Genomic DNA, 20,323 nt, shown 5'->3' on the forward strand with positions numbered 1-20,323 from the left:
CTGACAGAAGCGAGGCTGCCATATCGCACCATCGGCCCCTCTGGCCATCGCCATAAGAAGCTCTCATGGCTCCATGTGTCACATAAATCCAAATCAGATCAGATCACAGCATCCAGAGATCACTGAAGTCTGAAACCAAGACAAAGACCACAAAGATAGATCTTCCTTCTGAAGCTGCTTTGCTAAATTTCCTTCTGAGCCTGTTTTGTTTCATCCAGTCAACATGGCGCAGATCATTTCTACTCACTACAGTTATGAGGCAGGTTCTCAGTTTCATCCATGAGGTCTGGACTCTTCTCACTGAGCAGTTTCCTGTTTCATGGCAATAAAAACTCAAATTAGGTTCAGACGACAAACATTTGACATTTTAATTAGTTTTGATCCGTCAGCCACACGTCGTCTACTCCAGATACACAGGAAGTGTTACCGGGCAGGCTTTTTAAATATAAGAATATATTTATCTACATGTTAGCTGTGGCTGGTATCTCACAACATAACACAACCAAATCCAGCCCACAGCATCATATTATTTTACATCAGTTGGTTTCCTGTTTCCATTATTGTCAACATTATTATTGTGTCACTGAGGCGCCGTGACAGTGGCAGCCTGTTGCAGAAGCTCCTGTTTCTGCTTGTTCTTCATAGTTTCGATCAATATTGTCGTTTTAATGTTTCACTTTATAAACGTACTTATTCCTCAGTCATGTGCCCATGTTTGTGTGTGAGTGACTCTGTGTTACATACACTCAGGACCAGCTGCTTGCACGCTCCCAAACATGGCTGCTGCCTGGAGTTAGACCTCCTGAGGAGATGTGGTGGAGTGAGAGTGTGTTAGAAAAACTCTCGTATGAAGTGAGACACACAGAGTAACAGGTCATACATGTTTATTTACTGTGATGGAAGTAAAGGCAAACACAGTGAACGTCTATGTGAGTGCTCGCCGGGGCATTTCTGCTACTCTTATTATGTATGAATTAGGATTTTTTTTAAATGTACTATTATGTCTATGTTTAATATATTTTTGGACAACAGATGGAAATTAGCCGTGGCTGTGGTGTTCACACACAGGAGTACTGTCCTGTTGTAGTATTAGTGAGTGTTAATAACCTGCTGCAGGTAAACTATCCCCATGGATCCCCACACTGCTCTACATGAACGTCTCCACTAATGGGAAAACAGGCATCTGCACACATGTGCTTCACTAACTACACGGAGTATTGATGTATAATAACTCTGTCACAATCCTAACAAAGCAGCTTCTTTGAACACTTAACTTACAGCTTGTGATCATTTCCAGTCTGTCTCTGCATCTAATCTGGCAGCTGGATAGTTAAAGGAAACCAGTGTGTTACATCCCCCAGGAGGATGTTGGTTTTCTTCTTTCAACTAACTGCTTATGTTTTGTCTAGGCTCCACCTCCTCTGTCCTGATTGGATGCTGCTCACAGAATCCAGCTAATTGTCAATCAGCAGAGTTACCTAAGGCCTGTGGAGCTGTGTTTCTGGGCCCTCTGGCCATTTTAATTGCCATATCTGTGCAGGCTTGCATGCCTTTTGACTTATATGTGCATTTTTGTGTTTTCATGTTCAGACTGCCTGTAGGAGAAAGCTGCCTTTTGTTTTGACACCCTGTTTTCTCCTGTTTATGTGTTGTTAGGTAGGTTATGGTTATAGGTTGTATATTTTGTTTTCTCTAGAGTTGGGGAAGTTTCTTTTATTTTCATATCTGGGATGTTTTGTTTGTTATGTTGGCCTTGGCTCTTCCTGAAGTTAACCCTCAGTCTGAACCAGAATTTCAACACGAGCATGAAATAAACCTTTTAAAATTACCATCTGGGCTCCTCCTTCACTACTTACCTTTATGTTAGTCCCTCCAAACCCCCTAGACTAGCCAGGGGATGTAACAAGTGTTATCCTTGGAGCTGCTCTAACTACACCAGCTTTATTACTCTGCTCACTGCTTTGTATCTGCTGTAAGAAAAGTTACAGCTGGGTACGGTTCATGGTGCCACATGGAAGTTTTGTCAGTGAAGTTCAAGCTGAACAAACATCATTTACTGAACAATAATAGCTGTGTGAGTCTCCCACAGAAAGTAAGCTCTCTCTCTCTCTCTCTCTCTCTCTCTCTCTCTCTCTCTCTCTCTCTTTTAAGTCCCGCCCCTGAAACACAGGGTGAGGTTGACTCACTCACACGGAGGAGAGAAAGAGCATCAAGAGACAGAGACAGGTAGAAAGTGTTGAGCCAGCACAGGAGCACAGAGAGATCATGACAGGCTGGTAGCTCGGTGTAGGCATCTGATGGTGCTCAGTCAGATGCTTGTTTTGCTCCTTGGTTTTCTGAAGGTCTGCCTGATGGACCTCCATAATCACTGACAGTGACAAAGGTGATGCTGAGCCAAGGGAACAGAAATATCGCCTTTAGGAGGTGGAGGTGGTGGTGGAGGTACTGCTTTCAATTCTACATAATTAAAGTCTCCAGCCACTGTCACAACCCACTCTGCTTTGACATTCAGCTGTTCATCATGCAGTACAGCTCCTGCAGTGCTAACTTAGCATTAGCCTGTGTGCTATATAAACAGCTTTGAGCAGACAGGCAGAAACCCCCATGGCGTGTAGACCGCTCTGCATTTTACTGACAGATACTCCAAACCTGTGAGCAATGTGTTCACATCAGCACCTTATCTGTATGTAGACACACACACCTGCAGCTTTACAGGACACACACCTGTCCACTCGAACACTGGAGCACCTCTCTGACTCCACAGCTGTGTGGGGAGTATTGTGATCCAGCCAGCTCTGTTTTGGCTCTCAGAGGAGGCGGACGCACTTTTTCTCCTCTCCCTTATCTTTCCTGCTAGTTCTTATGTCCTTGTCTAGTCTCGTATCTTTTTTGTATTACTTTCCCTGGAACACTCTCTCACAGTCTGTGTCTAAAACCTAAAAGAGAATTAAGAATTTGATCAACTGGTCTCTGAATGCTATTGACACTCTTTAACAAGAAGTCTGGGCTCGGGAGAGCCCGAGTGCCCTGGAGGGACTTTCCCTGCCGGATACACGATGGACGGGTGGCAGAGGATCGTGTGCCTGGCGGGACTGTCGATCGAGGACGCTGAAGATATCTACCTATTCGGAACCATGATAACAGGGTTCTTGCTGATCGGAGCTGGCTTGGCCCTGACTTATCGGAGAATTAAGAGAGCGGAACCGGCTGTTCAAACCCCCACAAGGCTGCCCGCTGGGATTGGAACGACAGGCGCGACTTCTCAGAAAGGGCTCACTGAAGGCAGCATGGTTAAGAGCTTGGAGGCGCTTACGACTGCAGTGAATGCTCAGAATAACACCTCTGAGCGTATGTATGTTGGATTACATCAGGAAAGAATCAACTCAGAACAACACCTCTGGGCGGAGCTGGATTACATCTCGGATCAGTTGGCTGCGATCGTGAGGTCTCAGAATCTGCTATGTGAGCAAAAAGAGTGACAAGACCACAGAATCGACGGCTGATAACATCACAGAGAAGCTCGCAGCTATTAACGGGAGATTGAGAGACGAGTGTCGGAGTGTTAAAAACAGCTTGAAATTCTCATGAGTTGTTTGCAAAAGAAAAATCACCATCATAACCCGGCTACCCCTTCGGCGCCAGCTGTGGGCTCAAGGCCGGAGCTCAAGGCTGGAGCTGAACAACAACTCCCTGATAACGACTGTGTTGAGTCTGTTCCTTCCCATTCCCTACAAGGCCACCTGGGTTGGCTGGAAGACTGTTTACTTAGCCTGGCAGGGTGAAGGACACTGTCTCAGCTGAACTATGGACACGCACACACATACATATACTGATACTGATAAGCACTCACTGACGCATCACCCTCCCTACCCCGGATCCAACGCCACCTCCAACGCTTACCTCCCCCATGATGTGGACATCGGGTCAGCTGGAGGCGCAGTCGAAGATTGCAGCGGCCCCAGATCAGATGTACACACTGGGACTCTTTCCCATGTTGCTTGTCTGTGTTTATTGTGTTATGGTGTGTTGATACCTGTGCATTCCTGTATTATCCTTCTGTGTTGCACATTTCAATGTTTTTTTTCCTCGCTACCTGGCCTGACCTGTCTCCCCAATGTGATGTTTGTATTGTATGTACGGCCGGCAAGGTCTGTCATCTTGGTTGTGGGCAAAAGACCTGCAACTGACAAATAAAGGCTATCTCATCTCATCTCTCTGTGATTATTGTTAGACACCTGTCCGTCCTGTAGACATCTCATCTGCATCATGTCCATTATGTTGGTGAGTGACTTGGTGAGTTTGTGAGGACGAGACTCAGTAAAGCTGGTTTGTGTTAGCATGTAGCTTCTGTTAAGGTTTAGAAATTGATGAGGAGAGTACAAACAACCATGGTCCAGAAGAGCTTGGTCAAACAATTGACTTTAATGAAATTAAAGTCAATTGCAGTCGTTCGCAGACAGCGCTGATCTCCGACTAATCAAAGCATAAGCAGATATTATATACCATCAGGGTTTGAATTTAATGACAACCCTTCAACGTCACAGATACATTTCATACATAGGTTCCCAGACCACAATGACTTTTAACACAGTTTAAAAAGAACATTGTCTCTGTCTCTCATGGCAGATGTTTCCTGTCAACCTTTTGACTGCCGCTTCTCCGAAACCACAGACCATGCTCTGCAGTGAGATAGCACTTCTGCACGCCCGCAGTTGCAAGAAAACATGATTAACCTCTCATCTATAAATGAGTGTATCTACTATGTGTGTGTGTGTGTGTGTCACAACCTCACTTGGCACTCTGTGTCACCTCTCACCTACTAACGCTCGCAGTCAAACAGAGGCCACTCTCAAATGTGTTAGCAGTTTACGAAAACTATATGTGTAAAATATTGAATAAATGTTTTAATCAAGAACCTCTACTAGAAGCTTAATAAAAGAATATAAAAGTATAAAAGATAATAATGAACAACCTGGTTATTCAAATAGCATCATCCCAACAGCTCCTCAGAATAACCTGCACTTGCACTCTGCTTTTAGTTTCACTTTTGCAAAAGGCACGCTCTGCAAACCTGCAGTTCCTGTCTACTTTGCACAGAGTGTCCTCAGAATCAACAGAATCAGCACATACACACTTAAGATTATAACAAGCATTCAAAAGCATTTAAGATTATAGATTCAACTCAACAGTTTAAAGTGGTTATAACTGCACCTGTAATAAACTGGGTGCCAATATGTTTAAACATCTTACTACAATATCAATGCTGTAGATTATATTATTAATGCAATGGTAATGATGATGATTATTAACAATAGCAGCAAAATAATTTCCCTGATCTCCACACTTCACACGTGTGCCGGCCTCCTCAAAGGTGAAATGGTGATGGCTTTTCTTGTTGCTCTATCTCTGGTGGTATAAAGTGGACGCAGCAGGAAACTGCAGCAGCTCCGACAGTAATTCAAGTGTTTATTCAGGGCTGCTGTGGCTCATTAAAAACTCATTAAAAACTCTGATATTAAAAAGAAATGAAGGTCTTTAAATGTCTCATGTTTCCCCCAAATCATTGAATGGAAGCGTTTTGAGACTGGAAGGAAAAATGAAGCCAAGAACAATTATTATTAATAGTAATGATGATTATTATTCTTATTGTTATTTTATTATTATAAAAAAAACAAAAAAAACTTTTTCACTTGAAATTTATTGGTGAAAACTTGAATGAATTTTCCTGAACAATGAAATAGTGACATGTTCTCCATCCAAATCAATCAAAATAATAGCTCTTAAAGTGTTAGATCATAGAAAATCTCCAGGGCCAGACTTGCTAGATCCTTACTCCTTGAAACTGGCAGCTGATTTTGTGGCAGAGCCTCTCACAACACTTTTCAACCTCACACTCGATATGAATGAAATTCCCTCAGTATGGAAATCATCTTTTGTTGTCCCTCTGTTAAAGGGGGCGACCCAGCAGTGTTAACTAATTACAGACCAAAATCTAAACTATCTGTGCAGGCCAAAGTACATGAAGCTCCTTTGTTTGAGCAGTTAAAGGGGTTTTTAGACACCAATTCCATTTTATCTGAATATCAATCAGGCTTTAGGAAAGATCCCTGGAACTCTTTTGAGGAAATGAAAGTATTTTAAGCACACCTTATAGTCTGAAAAAATGCGGCACTTAAGTTATTGTGCTTAAAGTGCTTCACTGAGCTTAAATTTAAAATATCTCAAGATACATAAAATAAAAAGAAAGTCAAAATTAAAAATACCTGGAAGGCTTTGAACTGAACATCTAAATAAATGCACATCTTACCTTGGGCACAGGCATCAGAGGTCCCTCCCTGACTATCTCTGAATGTAACAATAATAAGTCAGGAAGTGTACTTCTAAAATGTCTTTGTTTCCTCTGTAAAGTGTGCATTTTTTGGTGGTTATTTTGAGGAGCTGTCTGGATGAGGCTATTTGAATAACCAGGATATTCATTACTTTCTTTTATTCATTGATAATATTAATATTAAGCTTTGAGTAGTGGCATTTAATTAAAGTATTTATTCAATATATTACATATATAATTTTAGTAGATTGTTACACATATGAGAGTGGCCTCTGTCTGGTTGTGAGCTTTAGTAGGTGAGGTGAGAGGTGAAACAAAGTGCAATTGAGGTCGGGAGACATATACACACACATCTTAGGTAGACTTTTTGCAACTTATGCATGTATTGTATCTGCTTGGCGCATGAGGGGGCGTCATAAACAATACCCTGATGGTATAAAAACAACTGATTGTGTATTGTTCGAGTGAGATCGATGCTGTCTGCGTACAGTGTTCATCTCCCACACGTGTGTTCATTAAAATCATCGTTTGACCGACTCTCCTGGACCAGTGTTGTGATTTTGAATCCCTCCTCTATCTCTCCTCAATATTTGAACCCTTAAGTTTAGACCACGATATGGGCACAATGTGTGTCTGTTGTTGACCACACAGAGACTTTCAGAGTTGCAAAGACTTTTCTTTCTTTTTTTTCATTCGAATGGCTGGTCTATGATTTTTTTGGCAGAACACTGGTGGAATGTGCAGGTGTCACTGTGCGCAATTAGATTATTGTGGGAATTCCCTACGTCATTTTCCCTTTCTGTGCGTCTGTGCAGAGACACCCGCATGATACACAAATCGAGCAAACAGCAGCAGCACGGAGTCGGTGGTGCAACACTTTAGCGGTGCGTTCAGCTACTCTAAGCAGCACCTTCATGGTTGGTTTGGGTCATGATGGGGGTATAATGTTGTCTGCTGTTGGCCACACAGAGACTTTCAAAGTTGAGGAGATTTTTTGTTTTTATTCGAACGGCTGGTCTCAACTGTAAGTTGTGTTAGCGCTACTTTAGCATCTAGCTAGCCCTGCTGAAGAGCAGCGAGCATAAAGGGAGGAACGTTTTTGAAGTGTCAGCTAATTTCAAATGCAGCGTTTCTATCAGCTCAACAAACATCAGCAAACACACAAACTGTTTGTGTGCAGTTTGTCTCACAGTGTGTTGCAGCCAAAGGTCCAGCTGCTGTATTTCACAGGGAGAGAAAGAAAGAAAAGAAAAGCTGCTGTAGGAGAGGAACCCAAGCTTTGGCATCGCTCTGAAAACTATCGCTGATCCTTTTACTCGCTGGCTTTCAAATCAAAGCTGGAATGAAATTTGTGGCGTTTGCAGGATCGAATCAATCACACAGGATCAGGAGAGAAGACAGCAGAGCAGCTGATTTTACACCTGAAGATACAACTGTAATGTTAGAAACATGAAGATATTACACACACAATACAGACTGCAGCTCAGACAGCTGCTGGACAGATGTGTGTGTGTGTGTGTGTGTGTGTGTGTGTGTGTGTGTGTGTGTGTGTGTGTGTGAGTACTGTAACTCCTTTATTTCACACAGACAGCTTCAGCATTTGTTCTGCTTTCTCTGCTTTTATTTGAATGTAACAGAAAAACACGACTAGAATTTACACAAACGTGTTTACAGGCTGACTTTAATGTGTTTCTGCACATGCTTGTCCTCTGGTCATGTGATCATGTGGTTTGTAGGAACGCTCCTCTTCCTCACCTGTGCTTCCTCTCCTCTCTCCTCCACCTGTTACAGTGAGGGAACGTCCTCCATGATGGAGGAGCTGCTGGAAAGTGCTGAGAGTTTCCTCCAGAGTGAGACCTCTGTCACAGTTCAGAGGATCTACGGCAGCAGAGACCTTCATGGACACTAAAAGTCTCAAACACACAACAACAACATCACACTGACTCCACTCTGACATCACTGATCAATAATCAAAGAACACACAGATCAAACTGATTGATCAGCCATCAGAGGAGTCGGATCAATGGAGCTGCTTCTGTTCCTGATGTCCCCTGTTTGATCCTGGACCTGAACTCTCCCTGCAGAGGAGACACAAGACAGTCAGAAACACACACACACACACACACACACACACACACACACACACACACACACACACACACACACACAAGCACAAACCTTTAACTTTGAGCTGCACAGTTTTGAATCTAACCCGTCCGTTCCTCCTGACATCACATTCATATCTCCCACTGTTTCTCTCTGTGGGCTGTTTCAGGGTCAGACTGAGGTCTCCAGTTTTCAGCAGGTCTTCATTCATCTTCGTTCGGTCTCTGTAAACCTGGTGCTGTTCTTCAGGCTGGTCAGAGCCGTTCTCATACACGTAAACCCTCCTGTATTCAGGTTCTTTACGTTCCCACACCACTTCAGCATCTTCAGGCAGGTTTTGTGTGGTTTTGAAGGGCAGCTGGACAGACTCCGCCCCCTCCTCCACCTCCACCTGACACACTGAGAGGACAACAAACACAACATGAGCTGTACAAAGTGTGATTGGTGTTCAGAGCAGCATCATGTGACTCTTGTTCTGCACTAAATGAAGCGATGGAGTGGCGCCTCCTTCAGGCAGAGAAACAGCTCATGGAGAGAAATAATTATTAGAGCAAAAACAAGAGTGGAGCTGCAAATAAGGCCGAGAGGAACGCTGCAGAAAACTGTTCATGTGTGAATTCATCACTTCATAGATTTCTTTGAGCACTAAAATCAGAGCTGCTTCTATTTCTAATATGACAGCTGTACATTAGAGCTGCAACACTTTAAATGTGAGCCATAAAAACATGATGCTCTACAAGTGCATTCAGCTCTGACACTGTCACATCATGAAGGAGACGTGGAAATCACTTTGTTACACAAATCAAAGTCCAATCAATTCTATTGATGGAATATTGTGTGATCAATAGACTGATCAGTTTCTAATCTGTCATCTATCAGCTGGAAATCCAGCATGTCAAACAGACAGGCAGCAGATTAGGACCAAACACAAACACATGGAGACTTTTTCTGTCACGGCCAGGCGGATCAGCTGCACGCTGATCAGCCCTCTCTGTCTCTCTCTCTTCCTCTCCTCTCTCGCCGGGGAGGAACTCATTGTGGGTTCACGCCCTCGGCCCACGCCCTCGGGAGATGAGACACCTGGGTCTCATTAAGGGGAGCAGCATTTAAGCCAGGAGGTGACTGCTGTTTGTCGCTGGATCGTTGTCTACCACACGTTAGTGAAGTCAAGCTACAGCAAGTTTAGTGAAGAGTGTTTTCCTCTGTGCGTCGTCCTTAACCCTGTCTCCCTGTCTACAGAACCTCTTGGATTTTTCCCCGTGTGTTTCCCGTGTGGCAGTGTGAGCCTGTGATCGTGTGAGTGGATATTCTGAAGAACGTATGCTTCCCTTGGACTTTCCTGGAGACCCCTTCTCCCCCCACTCAGCTGTATATAACACCCCCCCCCCCCCCCCCCCGCTCATTCTTGTATATACACCTGGTGACTTGTAAATAAACTCTTCTTGTAAGCATCTGTACCGGAGTCCTGCGCTTGAGTCCTCCTCCCAACCGTAACAATAACGATCCAGCCCTCATGGACTCAGCGGACTCAAACCCCACCCAGCAACCCGTCCTCACCCCGGAGGCAATTCTGGAACGCCACGAACACATGCTTCGGCACATAAATCAACAACTGGCCGCACTCACTCAAGCCCTCGCTCAACGTCTACCGTCGGTAAGCCCTCCCTCACCCCCTCCGTCTGTTTCTCCTCAGCTATCGGCTCCCGGTCCCTCTGCAGCCGCTCCGCCTGTTTCCCCCACGCCGGCCCCCACGGAACCACCCGAGCGATCGTTGCCAGTGCCGGAGCCTTTCTCGGGTGAGTTCGATAAATGTGGTGGATTTCTGACTCAGATCACACTACAATTCCGTCAGTTACGAAGAATATACGAGACAGATGGGGCCAAAATCGCCTTTATGGTTCAACTGTTACGTGGGCAGGCTTTAAACTGGGCGCAAGCTGTTTTAAGAACGGCCCCGGACATTTCTTATGAGGATTTCCTCACCAAATTTAAAAGCGTTTTCGAAAGGGGCACCGGAGCGGAGGCGGCTGCCCACAGACTGTTAAATCTGAAGCAGGGGAGGCGGAGTATGGCGGATTTTTCGGTCGAATTCCGGACCTTGGCCGAAGAGACTGGCTGGGGCCAGTCGGCATTGATAAGTACTCTCTTGAATAATGTTTGTGAAGAGTTAAAGAGAGAACTGATGATGAGAGATGTTCCTAAGACCTTGTCTGATGTGATTACACTATGTGTGAAGTTGGATGAGCACCTACGGGCGCATCGGGGAACCGGAAACTACATTTCCCAGAGGCCCCCGGGGCGCATGGGGACGTCAGGTGGGGGCGCGCTTAGCGGCAGTCACTCGTTGGACAGCACGGAAGAGAGTGAACAGCCCATGCAACTGGGCCGCTCCAGTCTGTCGCCGAGGAGCGGTATCGTCGCTGGAGAGCCGGTGAGTGCTATTATTGTGGCCGCAAGGGCCATATTGCCATGGATTGCCAGGCACGGCCAAAAGACAGCGCCCGCCGGTAGTGAGGAGTGTACGGGTGGGCGAGGTCACCTGTTCTCAGTCTCCTCCTCGTCTCATGATTGCGGCTAAGCTCACGGTTCGTCTCAAGACTCATTCTCTCGACGCTCTGATCAATTCCGGGGCAGAACAGAATTTTATTGATGCCTCGCTTGCGCTAAAATTAGGTTTTGGCATGGAGCCTCTGTCTCATTCACTCCAGGTCACAGCCCTTAGTGGCCAGCGTCTTCCTGACATTACTCATGTCACGGAACCGATTTCCCTGTCTCTTTCTGGCAATCATGTTGAAACCGTACAGTTGTACGTCTTTAAAGCCCCACTCACACCACTAGTCCTGGGTTTTCCCTGGCTATGTCGACATAACCCAGTGATTGATTGGGGGAAGGGACATATTTCGGGGTGGGGGAAGGAGTGTCACATGTCCTGTTTAAGAGCTGCCACCCCCGCCATGAGTCTACCGCCCAGTAGAACTACTTCAGAACCGCCTGATTTGTCCTCCATACCATCTGTTTATCATGACCTGGCGCAAGTGTTTTGTAAAGATAAGGCACGCTCCCTTCCCCTCACCGGCCGTACGATTGTGGGATTGACCTCCTCCCAGGCGCGCCGCTCCCGACCAGTAGGTTGTATAGCTTGTCTCGACCAGAGCGGGAAAGCATGGAAAATTACATCAATGAGTCACTTGCCGCTGGTCTCATTCGCCCCTCGTCCTTGCCTGTTGCCGCCGGTTTCTTTTTTGTCACCAAGAAAGATAAAAGTTTACGGCCCTGTATTGACTATCGCGGCCTCAACTCCATCACAGTTAAAAACAAGTATCCCCTCCCTCTGCTGAGTTCCGCGTTCGAGCTTCTCCAGGGTGCCACCATCTTCACAAAGTCGGACCTGCGCAACGCCTACCGTCTGGTGAGGATTAGGGAGACGAGTGGAAGACGGCTTTCAACACTCACCTGGGTCATTTCGAATATCTTGTGATGCCTTTCGGTCTCTCCAATGCTCCGGCTGTGTTTCAGGCTCTTGTGAATGACGTGCTCCGGGATTTCATCGACCATTTCGTTTTCGTTTACTTGGATGACATCCTCATCTTCTCCCAATCTGTCGCCGACCACCAACGCCATGTCAGGCAAGTCCTTCAGCGTCTCCTTGAAAACCGTCTCTTTGTTAAAGGGGAGAAGTGTGAGTTTCATGTCTCAACTATTGCCTTCCTGGGCCACGTCATCGATCGGGGTAACCTCAAGACTGATCCCGCGAAGGTTCAAGCCGTTGTGGCCTGGCCGACCCCTTCCAAGCGTAGACAGCTTCAAAGCTTTCTGGGGTTCGCGAACTTTTATCGGCGCTTTGTTCGCGACTACAGTACACTTGCCCTGCCTCTGACCCGTCTTACTTCCCCCAAGGTTCCCTTCTGCTGGGATGGGCCGGCTCAACGAGCATTCACCCGTCTGAAGGACCGCTTCGCCTCGGTGCCCATCCTCGTCCAACCCGATCTCGACCGGCAGTTCGTTGTGGAGGTGGACGCCGCGGACGCTGGAGTGGTGCTTTCCCAGCGGCACGGAGGTAAGCTGCATCCCTGTGCCTACTTTTCATGCCGTCTCACCTCCGCAGAGAGCAACTACGATGTGGGAGATCGAGAGCTACTGGCCATCAAGCTAGCCCTGGAGGAGTGGCACCATTGGCTGGAGGGTGCTGTCCAGCCATTTGTGGTCTGGACCGATCACAAGAACCTGGAGTACATTCGATCGGCAAAACGCCTCAACGCCAGGCAAGCCAGGTGGGCCTTGTTTTTTACTAGATTCCAGTTCACGATCACTTACAGACCCAGTTCCCGCAATGTCAAGCCAGACGCCCTCTCACGCCAATTCGCCGCCTCCGAAGACGCGACCCAGGACTCTTCCATTCTACCGCCCACTTGTGTAATCGGGGTCCTGACCTGGGAGATCGAGTCGGCTATTCGAGAGGCTCAGCGGACGGAACCGGACCCCGGAACGGGACCTCCAGGGTTGCTCTTCGTCCCCTCCTCAGTAAGGTCATGAGTGTTACATTGGGCTCATACTGCCAGATTCACCTGCCACCCGGGGGTCCACCGCACTGTTACTTTCCTCCAACGTTTCGCCTGGTGGCCTTCCCTTGCCAAGGACGTCCGCGAATATGTTTCCGCATGCTCGACCTGCGCTCAAAACAAGAGCGTCCATCAACCCCCTCTGGCCTCCTTCGCCCTCTGCCGACTCTGAGTCGCCCTTGGTCACACATCGCTGTCGACTTCATCACAGGTCTGCCCGCCTCATCAGGTAACTCTGTTATTCTCGCCATTGTGGACCGCTTCTCCAAAGCTGCTCATTTTGTCGCCCTTCCTAAGCTCCCCACTGCTCTGGAAACCGCCCGGCTACTAACTGACCACGTGTTTCGCCTCCATGGAATCCCCGCGGACATTGTGTCGGACAGGGGACCGCAGTTCACGTCGCGGGTCTGGAAGGAGTTCTGCAATGCCCTCGGAGCCCAGGTCAGCCTCTCCTCTGGTTTCCACCCGCAGACAAATGGCCAAATGGAGCGTGCAAACCAGGAGCTCGAAGCGGCTCTCCGGTGCCTGGTCTCCTCTAACCAGTCGACTTGGAGCGAGCAACTGTCATGGATCGAGTATGCTCATAACAGCCTTACCTCCTCTGCCACTGGTGTGTCCCCTTTCGAGGCGTCCTTGGGCTATCAACCGCCGCTCTTTCCGGCCGTCGAGGGTGAGCACTTTGTTCCCTCTGTCCAGCAGCATCTTCGGAGGTGTCGGCGCGCCTGGAGAGCGACTCGGGCCTCCCTTCTCCGCACGGCGGAACGCAATAAGCGCCTGGCGGATCGCCACCGGACCCCTGCTCCCACCTACACACCTGGACAGAGGCTGTCTACCAGATTTGTTCCGCTCAGGTCTGAATCCAAGAAGCTGTCTCCCACTTTCATTGGCCCCTTTGAGGTCGACTCTGTGATTAACCCTGTCTCTGTCCGTCTTAAACTGCCCCGGAATATGAAGATCCATAACACCTTCCACATGTCGCAGGTGAAGCCGTGCCTCTCTAGTCCTCTGTGCCCTCCTTCCGTACCCCCTCCGCCCGCCCGGGTCATTGCTGGCCACTCGGCTTTCACCGTGTCGAGGATCATGGATGTCCGGTGCCTGGGGCGCGGTCTGCAGTATCTCGTGGATTGGGAGGGCTATGGGATGGAGGAGCGTTCTTGGATCCCGCGGGCGGCCCTCTTGGATCGGGGTATGGTGCGGGTGTTCCATGCGGCTCACCCTGACAAGCCTGGGGGTCGCCAAGGGGCTCCGGTCGGGGAGGCTACTGTCACGGCCAGGCGGATCAGCTGCACGCTGATCAGCCCTCTCTGTCTCTTTCTCTTCCTCTCCTCTCTCGCCGGGGCGGAACTCACTGTGGGTTCACGCCCTCGGCCCACGCCCTCGGGAGATGAGACACCTGGGTCTCATTAAGGGGAGCAGCATTTAAGCCAGGAGGTGACTGCTGTTCGTCACTGGATCGTTGTCTACCACGCGTTAGTGAAGTCAAGCTACAGCAAGTTTAGTGAAGAGTGTTTTCCTCTGTGCGTCGTCCTTAACCCTGTCTCCCTGTCTACAGAGCTTCCTGGATTTTTCCCCGTGTGTTTCCCGTGTGGCAGTGTCGGAGTGTGAGCCTGTGATCGTGTGAGTGGATATTCTGAAGAACGTATGCTTCCCTTGGACTTTCCTGGAGACCCCTTCTCCCCCCACTCAGCTGTATATAACACCCTCCCGCACATTCTTGTATATACACCTGGTGACTTGTAAATAAACTCTTCTTGTAAGCATCAGTACCGGAGTCCTGCGCTTGAGTCCTCCTCCCAACCGTAACATTTTCTTCACAGTAGTTGCAAGTAAACTGCAGCAACAATGCGACTCAGACAGTTTCTCTGTAACTGCAGGGCTTCCTGCGCTGCTGTTAGTCAGACACGGCTCAACAGGTTGTGGATAGAAAGCAGATTCCTTCAGCAGAGGATCCATATCACACGTGAAGCATGTCGTCGGGAAACAATCAGTGAAAATGGGACACTTTGAGCCTCAAACTCTGAACATGACCTGCTGCAGACCAGCTGATGTGTTCAGTTACCATGGTGAGGAATTTCACAATAAAGGAGGCGTGCGCTCTGTCTTTTCCCGGCCCGACCCTCTGGGACATTTTCGACACTTCAAATGCTCCCCTATTAAGGTGGATGAAGGGTGTAGTTTGGAGGTGCTGCTTGTTAAAGTGTGAAACAGCTCCTATCTGTGCAGGTATCTCCGCCCTCCTAAGACTCCATCAGAGTTGGAGCTGAACTCTCAGATGTTTCCTGCTCCATGGTTCTTATGTGTGATCACATGATCTGAGCTGCTGATTTTAAGATCCATGTTGATGATCTTACTGACTCATTTGAGTTCCTCAGTACAGTAAATTCATTGGTTTCAAACAGCGTGTTGTTGGCCTACATATAACTGTGGGCTTCAGTATGAACTCCAGGCTTTGAGCTGATGTGTTTCTCTCTGATCATTGATGGATTCTGTTTGAGATCATTTTTCCAAGTCAGGGGTGCCCAATCCCGGTCCTCGAGAGCTACCGTCCTGCAGCTTTTAGATGCATCCCTACTCCAACACGGCTGAATCAAATGGTTTGATTACCTCTTCAGCATGCCATCGTGTTTGGCAAAGGCCTGATAACAAGCCATTCATTTGATTCAGCTGTGTTGGAGTAGGGATGCATCTAAAAGCTGCAGGATAGTAGCTCTCGAGGACTGGGATTGGGCAGCCCTGTTCCAAGTGATCAGGCAGAAGCAGCTGTGTCAGTACGCTGACGCTCTTCAAAGATCCAGCCTCCATCCTTCTGACTACAACAATCACAGAGCCAGCTCAAAGTTTCCTTTTAGAGCAGAACTTTTGGAGAACACTGTCTGTCTGAAGCTTCTTGAAGCGTCACGTCCATGCTAGAACTCCACTTTGACTCTGACTGTGGATCCTGCTGAAGCTTCTCCAAATAGTGGAGAAATGAAGACAAGATCAGCAGAGCCAGCTCAACAATGTCTGCAGGTGCTAACAGGTCAATCTTTGAGACGCTGAATGTTCCCAGTTTGCTGCTGTGAAACTAGAAGTGATGACTATTATTGTAACAGCACTGCAGCTGGAACTGCTGACGGGGCTGGAGATGAACTGGATTCTGATTTCAGGGACAGTTTTGGCTTTCAGTCATCATCAAAACACTTTGTTTCATTCATGTTGCTCTGAAGCTTTCCTTTCTTCTCATTGACGTGTTCTGAACCAATCACAGCCCTTTCCTTTACAGCACTCTGGTTTCACCCCTCCCTGAAAGCCCAAATTCACTCTCAGTTTAGTTCAGCTGGAGCCGAGATGACACAGAGAGCCTTTGGTCCATGAGATCTATCTAGGAGACATCAGTAACATCAGGTTTGTGTCAGCCGTCCTGTAGAACGCTTACATACAGCTGCTTCTGTCTCTGAGTATCTCTCAGCTTCAGCTGGGACTCCACCCAGGTGTTGGTTGGTTGACATGTGACAACATCCAAATGACTGGATCAAAGTGTTTGAATGATCTCAGCAACTTTAAAACTATTGATATTTATACATTTACATTGATTTGGACTAAACTAACAAAACTATTGATTGGATCCAAACTCACATCATGCCGGAGGCTTTTATTTTGAAGTTAGGATCATTTTAATGGTCTTCTTAGTCTGTTCATTTAAACACACAGTTGCTCCGCCTGACATTTTTGGCTTTTAGATCAAAACATCAAAGAATTTATTTTATTTGAATGAACTGAAAATAGATTCAAACTAAAAGCTTTTAGAGAATAAACTCCTGCATGACCTCTGACCTTTGCCCTGTATCTACAGCACTGACCTCTGACTTTCAGCTCCACTTGTTTCTTCAGCAGGATGTTTCCCTCCCTGCTGTAGACGGTGCAGGTGTAGGTCCAGTTGTCCCAGTCTGTGGGGTATTTCAGGGTCAGACTGAGGTCTCCAGTTTTCAGCAGGTCTTCATTCATCTTCGTTCGGTCTCTGAAAACCTGGTGCTGTTCTTCAGGCTGGTCAGAGCCGTTCTCATACACGTGGACCTTTGCATTGTTATCCATCCACTCCACTTTAGCATCTTCAGGCAGGTGAAGTGTGGTTTTGAGGGGCAGCTTGACAGACTCCACCCCTGAATCCACCTCCACCTGGGGGACTGAGAGGACAACAAAGCACAACATGAGCTTGGATGGAGACATTTGTGTTGACTCTAACAGGCTGAATGCTGCTGCTTCACTGGGAGCTCACTGTTAGATAGAAAGTGGTCAGTGTGACATCACATGCTAACCTCAACATCAGACATGCTAACACTGTAACATTATTGGATGGAGCCCAGTGAGACTGAAACACCATCACGAGTCTGACCTCTGACCTTTGACCTGTATCTACAGCACTGACCTCTGACTTTCAGCTGCACTTCTTTCTTCAGCAGGACGTTTCCCTTTCTGCTGTAGACGGTGCAGGTGTAGGTCCTGTTGTCTCCATCTGTGGGCTGTTTCAGGGTCAGACTGAGGTCTCCAGTTTTCAGCAGGTCTTCATTCATCTTCGTTCGGTCTCTGAAAACCTGGTGCTGTTCTTCAGGCTGGTCAGAGCCGTTCTTATACACGTGGACCTTCCTGTTGTAGTAACTTGTATAATTGTCCATCCACTCCACTTTAGCATCTTCAGGCAGGTAATGTGTGGTTTTGAAGGGCAGCTGGACAGACTCCACCCCAGATGCCACCTCCACCTGGGGGACTGAGAGGACAACAAAGCACAACATGAGCTTGGATGGAGACATTTGTGTTGACTCTAACAGGCTGAATGCTGCTGCTTCACTGGGAGCTCACTGTTAGATAGAAAGTGGTCAGTGTGAAGAGGAGACGCAGCAGAAAGATGAAGACTGACAGGAAGAAAGCAGTGAACAGACTGTTGGAGCTGCTGTTAGTGGGACAGGACTTTATTCAGTCTCTGAGGACCAGATTTGACTTGATGAAGCAGAGAAACACAGTCTGAGTGTTTCTGTCACACTCACTTCATCACACAGCTCAGTTTGACAACATGTGGAAGAATTTGATAGAAGCTTCCTTTAGTAAAAGCACCAAGAAAACACCATGAAAACACCTCACTACACACAAAACTGCAGTACTGGCAAATTGTACATAAAGTATGAAAAGTCAAAGTACTTATTGTGCAGAAAAATGTTCCCATCAGTGTCTGTGGATCAATATTACTGCTGCACATGTTTAAGGCTGAGCTCATTTCAAATCCTTTCTATTGTGTTGAATCTGCAGTAATGCATCATATTCTATAAAATCATATGTTTGTAGTGGCTGTCCTGTGAGGACCACGTCTCTCTAAACAAACAGCTGTTAATGAGCTCACAAACACAGGCCTACAGCTGGATTTGAAAAAGTCCATTCAATAGAAAATCAACAGTCACAGCTGGATTCAAAGGCTTGAGCTCTGTGTGACATGGTTACCTGTCAGCATCTACAGGGGGATTCAAATATGAAGGAAACATGAAGCTGGTGCATTAGAAAAACTGCTGCTTTCAAGTGCAGAGCAACAAACTGTTTGAACTGATCCAACTTTATTAACACAGACAAAGATTTGTGCATCAGCTGCTGTTTGCTGCTATAGATATAATCCAGCTGATGTGGAGAACTACATGTGACACTGTGATGCAGCCATGAATCTGACTGATTTCTTTCCATTTTCAAAGGTTGATGCATCAGTTAAAGTCCTTAAAAAGCTCAGAAATAAAGAGAAAGGTTGGTTAAAGCAAAGAGAGGCACTGGCAGCCTTTAAGACACTAAACAAGAGAAACAGATCAGAGAACATCAGACTGAATAAGTGGAATAAAGTGAAACAGAGAACTAACGCTCCCTAAGAATGGAGCTGTCAGAGGAAGAGAGCAGCAAACTGAAAGTCTCTGTTAGCTGCAGAGCTCTGAAACTTCACACAGCTTTGGATGATAACATGGAGAAAGGATGTGGAGATGTTCACACTTCTGCTAGAAATCATCTTCTAGTTATTGTGATTCAGATATGACTGATTATAGATGAGGACCAAAGAAGGTTTTTACTGAGATTTGAGCTGACTTAGCTTAGCCTGTGTTTCAGCCACATGCTAAACAAACACATGTTCAGAAACTAGAAGATGTGACCTTTCAGATGAAGTCTCACACATGAACTTTGCTCCTACAGTTCATCTGCTGAAGCTTTTACATTTGGCTGGAAATCAAATAAAAACCAAAACAGCCACAAACATCAGACATGCTAACACTGTGACATTATTGGATGGAGCCCACTGAGACTGAACCACCATCATGAGTATGACCTCTGACCTTTGACCTGTATGTACAGCACTAACCTCTGACTTTCAGCTCCACTTGTTTCTCCATCAGCATGTTTCCCTCCCTGGTGTAGGCGGTGCAGGTGTAGGTGGAGTTGTCTCCATCTGTGGGGTGTTTCAGGGTCAGACTGAGGTCTCCAGGTTCCAGTAAGTTTCTCTTCGTCTTTGTTCGGTTCTTGTATTTATCGTCCTGTTCTTCAGGCTGGTCAGAGCCGTTCTCATACATGTGGACCTTCCTGTTGTTTGTGTCCTTCCACTCCACTTTAGCATCTTTACGCAGACAAACTGTGGTTTTGCAGATCAGCTGGACAGACTCCACCCCTGAATCCACCTCCACCTTATAAACTGAGAGGACAACAAAGCACAACATGAGCTGTAGTGAAGGTTAGTAATGGTCTTCTTATGACCTGTTACAGAGGACTTATTTCTGTGCTTGTCCTGTTAGACCTCAGTGTAGACCACAACATTTTACTACAAACACTAGAATACACCAGAGTTATTAAAGGAAATTTACTACAGTGATTTGAATCACATCTGATAGATTCCAGTTTGTTCATGTAAATGAGGAGTTTCCTTCACAAACAAAAACTATTCATAGATGTGTATGATTGCTCTCCAAATGATACACATTCGATTTTCATGATTAATACCTGTCAAATCATTTACAGGCACGTTTTAAAGACACAAGGCCTGGATCAACTCTAATTTACTGCTTCTAAATTCATCACATTGATCCAGGACCTGTACATAACTAGAACTAACACACACATATTAGTGTTTTTCAAATGAGGTCAGTGACCATTGTGTGATTGCTACAGTCAGACAATTGAAGCTCCCAAAATCAAAGCCTCAAATAGTTTTTAAGAGATTTTAAGAATTTCTGTGAGCAAAATTTATTTTATGATTTCTGGGACGACAACTGGAACAGAATCCACCTCATTGCTGATGTAGAGCTGGCGTGCAATATTTACAGAATGCTTAGTGTTA

At 46.7% G+C, this 20,323-nt stretch overlaps 1 protein-coding gene across 1 annotated transcript in view; it reads right to left on the reverse strand.

Moving 5' to 3' along the window:
• The window catches only part of LOC145425893 (butyrophilin-like protein 2), a 197,320-nt gene extending 178,819 nt beyond the window's left edge, over positions 1-18,501 (reverse strand). Inside the window, exons 1-3 of the mRNA XM_080299357.1 lie at positions 17,399-18,501; positions 16,833-17,156; positions 8,507-8,833 (exon numbers count right to left, since the gene is read on the reverse strand). Coding sequence (XP_080155483.1) covers positions 8,507-8,833; positions 16,833-17,156; positions 17,399-17,780 — 1,033 coding nt within the window. The 5' untranslated portion in view covers positions 17,781-18,501. The remainder of the gene's footprint in view (positions 1-8,506; positions 8,834-16,832; positions 17,157-17,398) is intronic.
• Positions 18,502-20,323: the final 1,822 nt, after the last annotated feature.

The sequence above is a fragment of the Astatotilapia calliptera genome, chromosome 3 (genome assembly GCF_964374335.1).
Source record: "Astatotilapia calliptera chromosome 3, fAstCal68.1, whole genome shotgun sequence".
NCBI lineage: Eukaryota > Metazoa > Chordata > Actinopteri > Cichliformes > Cichlidae > Astatotilapia > Astatotilapia calliptera.